The 12,890-nt window shown below is 56.2% G+C and overlaps 2 protein-coding genes across 4 annotated transcripts; both read left to right on the top strand.

Annotated features, from left to right (window-relative positions):
* The first annotated feature begins 1,646 nt into the window (after positions 1–1,646).
* Positions 1,647–4,520, top strand: RPS14 (ribosomal protein S14). Of its 2 annotated transcripts, none has more exons than XM_041481926.1 (5): positions 1,647–1,912; positions 2,945–3,095; positions 3,377–3,538; positions 3,714–3,790; positions 4,412–4,520. In XM_041481926.1, the coding sequence occupies exons 2-5, from the start codon at positions 2,947–2,949 to the stop codon at positions 4,477–4,479; spliced, it is 456 nt and encodes a 151-aa protein (XP_041337860.1). In that variant the 5' UTR covers positions 1,647–1,912; positions 2,945–2,946; the 3' UTR covers positions 4,480–4,520. The 2 variants fall into 2 exon arrangements, with proteins under 2 accessions (XP_041337860.1, XP_041337861.1); XM_041481927.1 differs by lacking the exon at positions 1,647–1,912 and adding an exon at positions 2,002–2,178.
* Positions 4,521–8,616: 4,096 nt separating this feature from the next.
* Positions 8,617–12,675, top strand: CD74 (CD74 molecule). 2 transcript variants are annotated; one of them, XM_041481920.1, is made up of 9 exons: positions 8,617–8,757; positions 9,940–10,115; positions 10,239–10,330; positions 10,419–10,472; positions 10,656–10,751; positions 10,981–11,071; positions 11,424–11,612; positions 11,915–12,007; positions 12,109–12,675. In XM_041481920.1, the coding sequence occupies exons 1-9, from the start codon at positions 8,687–8,689 to the stop codon at positions 12,114–12,116; spliced, it is 870 nt and encodes a 289-aa protein (XP_041337854.1). In that variant the 5' UTR covers positions 8,617–8,686; the 3' UTR covers positions 12,117–12,675. The 2 variants fall into 2 exon arrangements, with proteins under 2 accessions (XP_041337854.1, XP_041337855.1); XM_041481921.1 differs by lacking the exon at positions 11,424–11,612.
* Positions 12,676–12,890: the final 215 nt, after the last annotated feature.

Here is a 12,890-nt window from a genome sequence, read left to right as displayed (position 1 = left end):
AGGCAGAGCTGCACACGTGGCTCCGTGGGGACAAACCCAGCCTGCCTGGCTGCCTGTGCACCCCTCACCATCCCCAGGCTCCTCCTCAGACCGGGCACCCACAGCACACGTGCCCTGACACAGGCTGACCTCTGCAGCACTCCCTGCTGCTGACTCTTTCCTTCCCCTTTCCTCCAAATCAGGCCACAGCCGCTGGCACTGGAGCTCCCGGCTGGAATTACAGCAGCTCTGCCAGTGTGCATTTTAAAAGCCTCTCCTTCAATATTCAAACAGGAAGATCCCTGATGCAGTGGCAAAAGTGTATCGAGCACAGGAGCAAGTGAAGGTGTTCCACGGGGTCAAGACCGGGGTTACAATGGCATCCCTGAGCACAGAGAGCTTTCCCAGGGAAAAATCCCAGCACGGGTGGGGGCGGTGCAGTGGGACAGGGAGCCTTAAGGACCAAACCTCTTTTCCCTGGTGGCAGCCCAGAGGTTTGCATCCTGGAATGCTTGCCCAGAGAAAGGAAAAGTATGGAAAATCTGGATGAGCAATATGGACAAGTGGATGCCACCCTAAAAACACACAGCACCGCACAGCTGCAGAGGAGATAGACATGAGAAGGGAGGCAGAAGTTTCTGACGGGCCAGCACCAAATACTTTCAGTCATGCAGAGGTGCTGGACCCTCCCTGCAGATGTTTCCAGGCCTTTGGATGCGCAGTCTCACTAGCAGTGCTGTTATAAGGAGCCTCCCTTGTCCAGCTGCTTCTCCTCCATCAGCCCAGCTCTGAGCACAGTTCTGGGCACGGATCTGAAGTCTGTCAGGCGTTCCCACGTAGGGACCCACGGGTGCTCCTGCTCTGTCACTCACACCCAGCCCATGGGGCTCAGAGCTCTGTCTCCCAGAGGCAGCTCAGCACCAGGTGAAGCAGCTGGAAGCAGGCCGGGATGATGCCCAGGAAGCATCTCATCCGCACTATAAACTCAATTTCATTGTGCCTCTGTTCTGAAGCTTTTTGATGTTCCACATCCTTACTCTCCTGAGCACTTTTAAGACCACTTGGAAACAGAAAATACTGCCTTGTTGGACCACCTCCATGTAAAAATTGACAAACTGACATTCTCTTTGTCGAGGTGGAACAAACCTCCCCTGCCACAGCTCAGGGAGGTGTTCCTGCACTATGGCTCACGGTTCACAGCTGCAGTCTGCTTCTCCCATCAGCTGCCAGAGCTCCTGAGAGACTCACCGGGACTGAAACCTCTCCCATCAGCTCCTTGACAAAAATAGGCCACTTACACATATTAAACCACCGCATACATCCTCTTGAGGGTGAATTCCCCAACACCTCCTCGCAGTCAGGGCTCCGGCCTGAGCTCGGGGCAGGGACAAGCAGCTGCCTGGAGACCCCCAGGAGCCCTCACCGTGCTCAGCCACCTCAGTGGAGTGAGGGGGAAAGGCTTGCGCCCCAACAGGGCTCTAACTGAGCCGGGGCAGAGCCGGCTGCAGCGGCGTAGCCGGGGGGAAGCAGGATGCTTGCTGGAATTACACCCATTTCCCTCCAGTTGTTTTTTAAAGCGGTTCGTTTCCAAAGCTCTCCCGAGCCGGCTCCGTCTGGAGCGCAAACATCCACCGAACCCGCCGCCATCTTGGGGAGGGACGCGGGGGGAGGCCGCCGCCATCTTGGGGAGGTCGGGCCGGCGGGAGAATTGCGTGCGGGGAGAGGCGGCCGCGCCATCCCGGGGAGATCGGCCCGGCCTCGGGAGAGACGGTCACGGTTTGGCCCGGCCCGGAAGGATCGGGACTGGGATCGAGACACAGCCCTGCGGCAGCGGACACACCGCCTCCCGCCATCCCTTCCGGGTGAGGAGGTGACCCACGCCCCCTGACCCCGCCGCTTCCTTTCCGCGGCAGCCGCCGGAGCAGACGGGCAGGTGAGTCCTGGCCGCGCCGCATCCGCCGCCATCCGCCCGCCCGCGCCTCGCCGCGGCCTCCGCGCCCGCCGCCCGCCCTCGCGGGACCGGGGCGCGGTGAAACGCGGCGCCTTCGTCGCTCGGAGCTCGATGCGGGCGGTACAGCGTGTGCTGCGTGTTCCGAGTCGGCCTCGCTGGGCTGGGAGAGCGCTGTCCGTGGAGCCCGGCGCCATGGATGTGTCGGGGAAGGGATGTGGCGCTATGGAAGTGGCCGCGCAGACACTGATGTAAATCGATGTTACAGTGCTCAGGGCAGTTGGTGGAGAGCGCACGGCCGAGGGTGATCGTGGGTTGTGTTGGGGCTGGCTACCTCGGTGCAGTGCCGGACATCTCCCTTGTGCAGGGCGCCGGCTGTAGCAGGAATTGGGCAGGAGAGGGCAATAGGGAACCGTGCCCTGTTTGTCTGTGCTTGGGAGCGGATGCCATCAAACCGAGCACGGCCGAGTGGTGCCCTGCTGTCTCCCATCACTGGGTGTGGGCTTCGGGGGCAGGAGATTTAGCTGGGCTAGTCCTAAGGATGTGGTTGGGGGCTAGTCCCAAGGATGTGGTTGGAAGACCAATAATATGGAAAAACCCAAGCTGGTACTTAAAAGATCTGCAGACTCGGGGCTTACTGACAATAGTAGGTCTGTGTATTTGTTTGGTTTGGTGTTTTCTTTCCTAAACCCACATAAAAAATTGGAAGTGCTCAGCTCATCATTGCTGTTATCAAGGAAATGAGCTCCCTTGTGCACTGCTGTGATGGGACTTGGGGACATCGGCTGCCATGAAGTGCAGCAGGAGAGACTTCACTAAACAGCTGTAGGTGATGACCTGTGTGCCAGGATACAGCAAAGCTGGGAATGATGGAGTTTATAAGAAATGGACCACTGTTTTGCCAGTGGCAACTCATTTTTTCTTGCTTGGTAAAAGGTTGAAATAGCAGGAATTTTATAAAATTCTTTAACAATGCTGAGAAACTGCCAACACTCATGCATCTCTTTTGTTGTTCAGAAATGGCTCCTCGTAAGGGCAAGGAGAAGAAGGAAGAGCAGGTCATCAGCTTGGGACCCCAGGTTGCCGAAGGAGAGAATGTGTTTGGCGTCTGCCACATCTTTGCCTCCTTCAATGACACTTTTGTCCACGTGACTGATCTGTCTGGCAAGTGAGTATGGGACAGGCATCACCTCACTGCATACCCAGCTCCTTCGGGTGTGAAAGCAGAAACTGGGTTTGGCAAGAGGTTCCTCCAAATCCTTGAGTTTCTGCTGAGCTTCATGCATGGTGCATGTACATTAACTGGGTGGCTTGGTGAGCTCTTCTGATCAAGATGGTGTTCAGGGTACTGTGTGGCTTATTGATCTGATAACATTGGAAATAATAGGTTCTGGCCTGGGGGAAGAACAAGGAATGGCTTTCGTTTAACATCACCTTTTCCTTCTGTAGGGAAACCATCTGCCGTGTGACCGGTGGCATGAAGGTGAAGGCAGACAGAGACGAGTCCTCTCCCTACGCAGCCATGCTGGCAGCCCAGGACGTTGCCCAGAGGTGCAAGGAGCTGGGCATCACTGCCCTGCACATCAAGCTGCGTGCAACTGGGGGCAACAGGTACAGCAGGAGAGCTGGGCACTGATGGGGACGTGGCTGTGGGGGCTGATGGTGAACGTGTGTGGAGCACAAGGTTTGGCCTGGGGAAAGTGTGACTTTCTTGTTCCTGGCTGTTTGTAAACTGTGTTCAGCTTCTGGGTCATTAAAGGGGTTGTTGGTTCTGGCTCTCCTCCAGGACCAAGACTCCTGGACCTGGTGCCCAGTCAGCCCTGAGAGCTCTGGCCCGCTCTGGAATGAAGATCGGCCGCATTGGTGAGTGAGGAAAGAAGGGATTATTTTGTGAAATTATCTTTGTAGGCATCTGTGCTGCTTGATCTTAACTTTGGGACTTGCTTCGTGGCTGCTTAGATGGCACCAGTGAAAGGATTCCATGTAAACAGATTCTTAAATTGACCAGTAGGTGGTGAGAGCAGCACTCAGAACCAGGTTTCTGTATGCAGGGCAAACCCCAGCTTGGAGCAGGATGCTGCTGCTCCTGTGATGTCATCCTAAAAATACCTTGTTGGTCTCGGTGATTCAGTTATAATGGAGTTCTCCAGCTGTTGTAGGGAGAGTCCTGAACTTTGTGGGGAAGTCACAAGATGCAGTGGTGGTGGTTGTGCTGAAAATTCTTCGAACATCCTTTGTTTCTTTTGAATTGCTTTGGCTGCTTGATTTAAGTGGGATGGGAGATGGGAATTTTTGCTTGCAAGGTGTTAAAGCCCTGGGTACCCAGCCTCTGGCAAGTTCCCAAATACCTTCACGAAGAATTCCCTCTGCACATGTGCAGCTCCTGTGGCGTCCAGGTGCTGAGGTGTTGGGTGATGATTGTGCTAAGGCAGTTTCTGGGGGTGCCTCTGGGGGGTAACTGTGTTCTGGATTTTCTCCCTGCAGAGGATGTCACCCCCATCCCCTCCGACAGCACTCGCAGGAAGGGTGGTCGCCGTGGACGTCGTCTGTAACCAGTGCAGCACCTTCTGTTATTAAAGCTCTCTTAAACCTCTGTTTAGCTCTGTGTTTTCTTACTGGGGTGCGCGCAGAAGCCAAGGGGCTTCAGTTCGTTCCATCCACAGATGGCTTGTGCCTCTGGAGCTGGCCCTCTGGCTTGGAGGGGAACCAGGATGGTTGATCCAAAGCCACAGGGGTCTTGGGCTTCATATAGTAAAAACTGCTTTTAAAATGAGTCATGACCTCTTATATCTCCTAGAAAACAAAGCTGGGCTGGGAACAAGCAACTGCTGCTGGGCTTTCTGCAAAATGTTGCTTAATGCATCGCTTCCCCTTTCTATGGAAAAAGGCCTCTCTCTGCCTGGATATCTGTTCTAAGCCAGCATTTCCCTTGGCTCAGCCATAGTGTTTTATTTGTTATTTTATATGTGGCCATGGAAAATGTTAGAATAAACTTCCCTTACTGTCTTAAACATGCACCATTTGCCATTCAGATCACTGTTTTCCTGTACTTAAAGTGGTGGTTGGACTCCCTGTAGAGAAGGTGTCAAAAACATGAAACCAGAAGCAGCTCAGCCAACATGGAGCTGAAGGAGGGGGCAGGACAGAGGAGAGAGCAGGGAATGGGACACTTACCAACAGCTCCACTTTGGTTTTGATAGGCTTTGCAAGCCGTGAAAGCTGTTGCTGTACTCCTTAGCCACGCAGGCACAGGGTGGGCTTTTCCTCCAAGTAGTGGTGGGTGATTAAAAAGGACCACGGTGGCAAACAGGAGTGGGGCGTGTCTGAGGGCATGGCACGGTAATGCAAGCAGGCAGAGTTGCAGGTTTCCTCCTGTTAGTGGGGTTTTCAGTTTGTTGCAATTTTGTTGGTTGGTTGGTTTTGGGTTTTTTTGTTAGTAATGGTTTTTACGCCATGAAAAGCCACAGTTAGTACAAGATTGGATGTGGCACTCGGTGCCATGGTTTAGTTGAGGTGTTAGGGCTGGGTTGGACTCGATTTTAAAGGTCTCTTCCAGCCTAGGGATTCTGTGTGTTCCATGTCAGTTACTCTGTCCCAGGAGACATCACCGTGGCTCTTTCATGGAGCACATTTGGGCTGAGCTCTACAGCAGAAATCCAAAACAGGATCTTTACTGCAGCAAACTCAGCAGACTTGGTGCAGGGGGAGCTGTTTCCACTCACTCCCTCTGCTGCCCACCCTGGTCTAGGCTGGTTCAGCCCTGCTAGTTTATACACCAGATGTAGAAAGGGGAAGGTGTCTGCTCCACAGGAAGGTGGTTTTACTCCATTAACCCTTAATCCTTGGGAGCTGGAGCCATGCAGGTGCACACAGGGCTGGCTGAGCTGAGTCACTGTGCACCCAGCCTGTGCCGCGTGCTGCCCTGGCAGTGCTGTGCCATGGTAAGCTGGTGCCTGGGCTCACTGCACAATTAAAGGTAAAAATTGCTTTGATTTCTCAGCCGACCTGACGTCTTTGAAGCAGCTTCCTGTGTTGATGCATAACCCCAAAGAGGAAATGATGAATGAGGAAGAGAAACCGAAGGCCCAGCAAAGGGCAGCTTCCTGGCCCATGTCCTGGGGCTTTCTGTCAGAGTGGCATGGATGGGTCTCCTGGCTCTTGACAGTCCTTGGCCTGACGCAATTGGCTTGTCTTGAGTGATTCAGTGAGGAGCTGAATCACCTGCACCCCCTGTAGCTGTCGCTGGGTGATGGCTTCTGGGCTGTGTGAGTGGGGACGCTCTGCCTGCCCACCCTGTGTCACCCCAGCAGGGATGCTCATCCTGTGCAGGCCATGGGGGGCTGTTCAGGTGCTGTGCTCCCTCCCCAGACACACTCAGTGGTCACTGGTGAGCCCTGTGGCTCAGCCTTTCTCCTCAGGTTTGCCCAGGGCTGATCCTGTGCTGATCCAGGGCTGAGGGTGTCACCTCAGGGTCGGTGGGAAATGTGGGTCTGTTCCCCAAAACTTTGTGCGGGGTCTGGGGGCTGAGAGCTGTGAGACAAGGCCCAGGTGGTGATGAATGTCTTCCTGTGAATGCTGACTGGGTTATTACACCTCACTGCCTGAAATAATTGCTCTGCTGGCCTGGTCCTCATCAGAGTCCTGAAATCACTCCTTGCTCCAGATGGCTTTTTTCCCCCAAAAAATACTTTGTGAGTTTTTGATGGGTAGCACCAAATACAAAGCCTTGGGGTAACAGGGTGGTGACAATTCATTGCCAGCCTCAGGCAATGGGAGAGTGAGGACGGTCAGACAGGATGGAAGCTGCTCTCTTAAAAGTGGCTTTGTCTTCCCTGGAAAATCAATTCACAGGCTGAGAACATACTGGGTGTCGCAGCCCTGGGCAGAAAGTTGTGTATGAAGCATTGAAGAGCTGACTGGAAATGTCCATGTGTGGAGCAGGGGCTGGCTTGGGGCTGACATTGCTCCTCCAGGCTGGGGCTGGAGGGGCTCAGCCTGCTGGGAAGGGGCTGTTCCCCACCCCCGGGTTATCACCCACGTTTGTGGTTTGCACAGCCGGCCCAGCTCCATGGAATCGCTGGGGTTTCATTTGTGAAGTTCCTGTTCAGATTTTCTCTGGTTCCCCTTATGGCTGAGGCTGGTCACGGAATGCACCAGGAGCGTGGCCTCAAGGCAGGGATTGTGGCCCAAAATGAGGAGCTGAGAGGGGCTGGGGCTGTGAGGAAAACCAGTGTGTTCCCCGAAAGTCCCAGTGTCCCTGAGGGGAGAGGCAAAAAATGTATGGAAGGCTTTTGTGTTCTTTTCTCTTCCCCTTTTCTTACTTCTCTTTCTTCCCTTTTCTCTCAATCTCCTCTCCCTTTTTATTTGCTTTTCAAACCCCTCTGACAGTTTCTAAACACAGCTTTGTTACAGGCCTGGGGTGAGGCTGATGGACACCCCGGGCTGGTGCTGTGTGAGCTTTCTCAGCTGGGTTGCAGGGTTAGGACCTGGCTCCAGGCTCCAAAACCCTTCCCCTGTGTGGGGCTGCGGTTTTCCACCTGGAAAGCAGGAGAATCATCCCACCACATTTCCTCCAGGAACAGCATCTGCCAGGAGACCCCACCTCCCCCCTGTAAGTGCTTTGAAATGATCCCTTTGTGTGCCCTCCCAGAGCTGTCCTGCCAGCTGGGAGGCTCAGGACTGAATCAGGAAATGAAATGGAGTCGCTGAAACTTGTCCCTGCTCGCCCCAGGGGGTTTGCCAGGTAACCCTGGTGCCTGGTTAGGTAGGGTTAGGTAGGACTTTTAACTCCACATTTGCAGTTTCACTTTTGGCTGAGCTCTGGTCATGGTCGTGCTGAGTCCTGATGCTGGGGCCAGCTTGGTGCTGGGTTCAGTGTGACCCTGGGCCCAGAGTGGACAGGGGGGTCTGTTACCCCTGGGCTGCTCTGGGATGTTGTGTAACACCTCAAAAACCAGCGTTATGGGGTGGATGGCTGCTCCTGCCCATGTAACCCTTGTGGGGCTGTGGGGGGCTGGAGACCCTCATTGCCCCACTCCCACTGGTGCTTTGGGTGGCTCACATCTAGGGGCTGTTCCTCCTCTCTTGGCTTTGGGGGTTCAGCCCCTGGAAGCTGCTGCAGGCAAAGCAAAGAGGGTAATGCTAGCAGGAAGGAGGGCCTGAAAGCCCTTGATCCTTTAGTCACCACCCCCTCAGCCTGACAAGTGCTGGCCCACACAGGGAAGGTCCAGAGTGACCCTCAAGGAGGGCTTGAGCCCAAGTGCAGCTTTTCCTCCCCAGGGAGGAGGGTGTACCCTGGCACCGTGCCCCCACGGAAGGTCCTGCTCAGTTTTTGGTGTGGGGAATCCTCCCCATGGTGTCCCACCCCCCTGTCCCAGCTCTGCACCCCACTTCCTTCCTCACACATTTCCTCCACCACCACCTCCCTTTTCTCACCTCCTGCCCCCCCAGGGGTATCAGAGCCTCTGGACCCATGGCATCGGTGTCACCAGCTGGGCACGGTGACCCGCTCGTGGCGTGGGGTGGGCAGTGAAGCCCCGCTGAGCGGCCGTGGAGCTCACGGCTGTGTCCAGCATCATTTCTGAACTGGAGACCTCTGGAGCAAAGGTCTGCCTGACAACGAGTGATGCAAGGGCCAGCAGCCAATAGGACTTTTTTCTTGGCTTCCCCCCCCGGGTGTCAGGGCGGGGTGGGGACCCGAGGGTATTTCCAGAAGCCTCCCTCGGGGTGCTCATTTTCTTCGGGGAGCCCAACGGAGCCATGGCTGAGGAGCAGCGGGACCTCATCTCTGACCGCGGCAGCGGCGTGCTCAGTGTTGGGGACACCCAGAGGTGCCACTGCTGGGGACACGGGGATGGGGCGTACAGGGAGGGCGAAGTGGGCACAGTGGGGACGTGGAGCGGGGGGGTATTGCGTGGTCGTGGGATGGACGGGGATACAGTCGGGTCAAGGGGGCACAGAGTGACTATGGGGCAGGAGATGGGGCGCAGGCTGTGGGAATGGGGCACTGTGGAGCTAAGAGGGCCGTGGAAGGGTCTGTGAGGCAAGGCAGGGGCACGGGGTGTCTGTGGGGCGGGGGGGAGCTGGGGGGCTGTGGATGGGAGGCGTGGGGCGGCAGGAGAGGGGAACACGGGGCGGCTGTGGGATGGGGGCAGTTGGGTGGCTGTGGGATTGGGAGGGCACGGGTGGCAGCGGGATGAAAGGGGTCACCGCGCTGCTGGGCCGCCGGGGACAAGGCATGGCGGTGGGGCGGGCAGCTCACAGGGTGGGGCGTGGAGCCATGGCTTGAAGCTTTGTGGGAAAGAGGCTGTGGGACAGGCAGGATGACGACGTGACCGTGGGGCAGGAGCAGACCCTGGACCCAAATGGCTTCATGGGGCTGCCCCCCATGTCCCAACTCGTCCCTACGTCCCAACCCCCGCAGGGGGGACACCCCGCCCAAAACTTGCAGCCAATCGGAAGGCCTGGAGCTCTGACGTCACCAGTCACCAGGCAGACGCCCGCGCAGCGCGTCCCGTTCGGGACTTGTCCCTCGGCCGGGGACAGTCCGCTCCTCCCGGGCCGGGGGTGACCCTGGGCACCGCTGCACCTCGGCAGCGCCGCATGCAGCCAGCGGGGCAGGATCTGGCACTACATTTTCAAAATTAAGTGCAGTCCAACATCCCCTGAGTCGTGTCCTCTGCCCCACGGACCAGCGAGATTCCAAGTGGCTTCATCGTCCCGCAAAAGGCGATGCCCAGAGCGATGCTGTTCCCAAAAGCCCCTGGCAGTGCCCTGTCACGTGCCCTTCGTCCCCCCTCCCGTGTCCCCACGTCCCCCGCCCTCAAAGTGGGTTTCGCTTCCCGGTGTGGAGGGGTGCTGAGGTTTCACTTCTGCTCTCTGCGATGGGGGAATTTGCATTTGTCTGTCTGCAAACCCCCGGCACAGGAGTGTCTGGGGCCGGCAGGGGATGACAGAAAAATGTCACCTCCTGCTGCCGGTGTGCGGCTGAGCTCGCTGCCCGTGTCCCGCAGGTCTGCGCTGGGGCGCAAAGCCGCCTTCTCCACGCTCTCCATCCTGGTGGCCCTGCTCATCGCTGGCCAGGCTGTCACCATCTACTACGTGTACCAGCAGAGCGGGCAGATCAGCAAGCTGACCAAGACCTCCCAGAACCTGCAGCTGGAGGCTCTGCAGAGGAAGCTGCCTGCCAGTCAGTAGCCCCATGGGCACCAGAGTGCTGGGAGGTGGAGGGGGAGAAGGGATGAATCCCTCCAGGACCCTCCTGGACCATCCAACCTGGCTGGGTCCCCTCACAGTTCTCCTTCCTTGGCAGATGCCAAGCCAGTGAATAAGATGAAGATGGCCAAGGCAAACACACCTCTGGTCATGAGTGTCCTGCATCCTGCATCCTTTGAGGACCTTTCGGTAAGAGAAGTCCACCACTGCTTGGCACTCCTGCTGCCCTCAGGCCTTGCTGCCGTGCTCACACCACCCCTTTGCCTTTTCTCTTGAGGTCAATGCCCCTGCTAGCAACAAAACCGAGGACATAGTGAAGCACCTGCTGCTGGTAAGGGCCCTGCTCCCCCCTCCCCACAGCTGCCTCCTGCACTGCTCTGGGCTCTCTCGGGGTGCTCAGAGCTGGTGGGAGCTCTGACCTCCTGCAGCATCCGTCTGGCTGATTCCAGCAGACCTCCAACCCCCACCCCCCACGTCATTTTTCTTTGCCCTCACTGTGGTGGTTGCTCTACAGCAAGCGGACCCCAGCAGGAAGATCCCGGAGCTGAAGGACGACCTGATGGACAACTTGAAGCACCTGAGAAGCACTATGAGTCATATGGACTGGAAGGTCAGTACCTGTCACTGTCATCCTGTCTCACCTGCCTTCTGTCCAGGAGTGCTTTGGGAGGGGACATTTATTATGATAAACAAAGTCTGGCTTTAGCCAGGCTTGGGCTGCTCCCGCCCAAAGGAAGGGGGTGGTGTTCACCACCTTCCTGTCCAAGCCAGAGCTCCCCTGGCTCCCCTGGGGTGAACTCCCCCCATGCCCATTAATGTGCTGGGCCCTCTCATTGCAGTCCTTCGAGTCCTGGATGCACAAGTGGCTGCTCTTTGGTCTGGCCAACAACCCCAAGTCTGAGGACCGCAAGACAATCCCAGCAGAGAAAGGTATTGGGGATGGGACTGCTGAGCTGGGGACAGTCAGGGAGGTGTTGGCGTGGGGCATCTCACAAGGATCCAAGCCCTCCCTCCAGCTCCAGTCATAGATCTATTTGTTCTGTGGGGAGCCCCTGTTTTGTGGCTGTTAGGACATCACAGAACATCTCTGCCTGTAGGGCATGTGGGGTGAACAAAAGGCTGGAGCCCCACCCCAAATCCTCCATCGCTGGTTAGACCAAGACCCTCAGAAAGGTCACTGAGCAGGGGCTTGTTCACCTTTAACTGTTTCTGGACGGAATCTCCTGCTGAGGGGAAGGGCCTGGGGGCTGATGGCATGTCCCCTCTGTTTCTATTGCCCTAGTGCAAACTAAGTGCCAAGCAGAGGCCACTTTTGGGGATGATCAGCTGGGCCGCTTCCGCCCCCAGTGCGATGAGAACGGCGACTACCTGCCCAAGCAGTGCCATTTCTCCACCGGCTTCTGCTGGTGCTGCTACAAAAATGGCACCAAGATTGAGGGCACTGCCACTCGGGGAAAGCTGGACTGCCCCGGTAGGTTGCCAGGAGGGGATGGAGAGGAAGGAATAGAGTGCATGGACTGCTTGGGAGTAGGGAGGAGAGCTAGGAGAGGAGGGCATCTAGGCTTCAGGGAGCACCCCTCACCCATCCAGTGCCAGTGTGTCAGGGCTTTAAGGGACCTCAAAACCCACAGCCCCCCGCAGGTAGCTGGAGCTGAGGTGTGCAGTCAAGGTTTTCCATGAGCCCCCCTTGCCCCCCCCTGCCCTCAGAGGGATGGGGGTGGGTGATGGGGCAGCCCCAGGGTCCAGCACCCACATCCTGCCCTCCCTTTGCAGGCACTGCTGCTCCCAGTGCTGCTGCTGGCACCGCAGATCCAGAGGAGATGATCTTCTCTGGGGTGGACATGCTTAAGCTGAACCCAAGCAAAGGTGAGTGCCCAAGTGTCCCCAGTGCCCTGGGGACTGCTGGAGAGGGGTTTTTGGGAAGTCCTTGAGCTGTTTTACTGACTACCTCCTTTGTTCCCCCACAGAAGACTAGAAGAGGATGCCAGCAGTTGCCTTCAGCATCCCTGCTCCTTCAGCTCCTGCCTCATTTTTCCTTTTTCTGCTCTTACATTGCTTTTCCAAGGCAGTTAACAGTGGGCATCCCTGGGCACCCTTCCCTGGCTGCAGAGCTGCAACCACCATGAGACAGAGCCCCCGCAGAGGGTGGGTAGAGCAGGCTGGAAAATTATTTCAACCACCTCAGATCCATAAATCCTGTTCTCTTTGGCACGACCTCCAACAGCACCCAGGCAGCAGTGCAGCTCACCCCTGCTGAAGAACTTAACCTTCCTTAGACCGAACAAATATTAAAAGCAGCAAAATAACCCCCACCAGCTTTTTAACTGATCCCTGTAGGCTGGAGCCCTGTTAGATTCCTGGAGTAATGGGTTTTTATTGTGGAGTGCTCAGATTTGTACACAGAGATTCGCCTACAGCCTCAGCAGTGGGTAATCATGGGCAGAGGGGCTCCTGATTTTCCTGAATATATCTGATTGTTCCTTTATAAATGATCTCACAAGCTAATAATCTCAAATAAACTTTTGAATAAGAAAGCCTTGTAAGCAACTCCAGCAGAGCTTTGTGTGCTGTTTGCAGCTGTCTGAGGTTATAAAGAAATGAAACTTAACAAAAAAGATATAAAGAAAAAATCTCTGCAGGCACTTGGACAGCTGTATCTCCACCCAGGACTGGCTGTGTTCCTTGTCCCACTCCTGGCCCATCCCTTGTTTGATTTCAGTGGTACCCAGACACTGGGCTCTGCTCTCCC

This window comes from Pyrgilauda ruficollis, unplaced genomic scaffold (genome assembly GCF_017590135.1).
Source record: "Pyrgilauda ruficollis isolate IOZ18807 unplaced genomic scaffold, ASM1759013v1 scaffold57, whole genome shotgun sequence".
Taxonomy (NCBI): domain Eukaryota; kingdom Metazoa; phylum Chordata; class Aves; order Passeriformes; family Passeridae; genus Pyrgilauda; species Pyrgilauda ruficollis.
Note: the sequence above shows the minus strand (reverse complement) of the source record. Positions and strands in the feature narration are given on the sequence as shown.

Excerpts from the sequence above, each read along its gene's own strand:
- CD74 (XM_041481920.1), top strand. The coding sequence starts at position 8,687 with ATGGCTGAGGAGCAGCGGGACCTCATCTCTGACCGCGGCAGCGGCGTG. Across the intron at positions 8,758-9,939 it reads AGTGTTGGGGACACCCAGAG|GTCTGCGCTGGGGCGCAAAG; the intron begins GTGCCACTGCTG and ends CGTGTCCCGCAG. Across the intron at positions 11,613-11,914 it reads GGGAAAGCTGGACTGCCCCG|GCACTGCTGCTCCCAGTGCT; the intron begins GTAGGTTGCCAG and ends CTCCCTTTGCAG.
- RPS14 (XM_041481926.1), top strand. The coding sequence starts at position 2,947 with ATGGCTCCTCGTAAGGGCAAGGAGAAGAAGGAAGAGCAGGTCATCAGC. Across the intron at positions 3,096-3,376 it reads GTGACTGATCTGTCTGGCAA|GGAAACCATCTGCCGTGTGA; the intron begins GTGAGTATGGGA and ends TTCCTTCTGTAG. Across the intron at positions 3,791-4,411 it reads AATGAAGATCGGCCGCATTG|AGGATGTCACCCCCATCCCC; the intron begins GTGAGTGAGGAA and ends TTCTCCCTGCAG.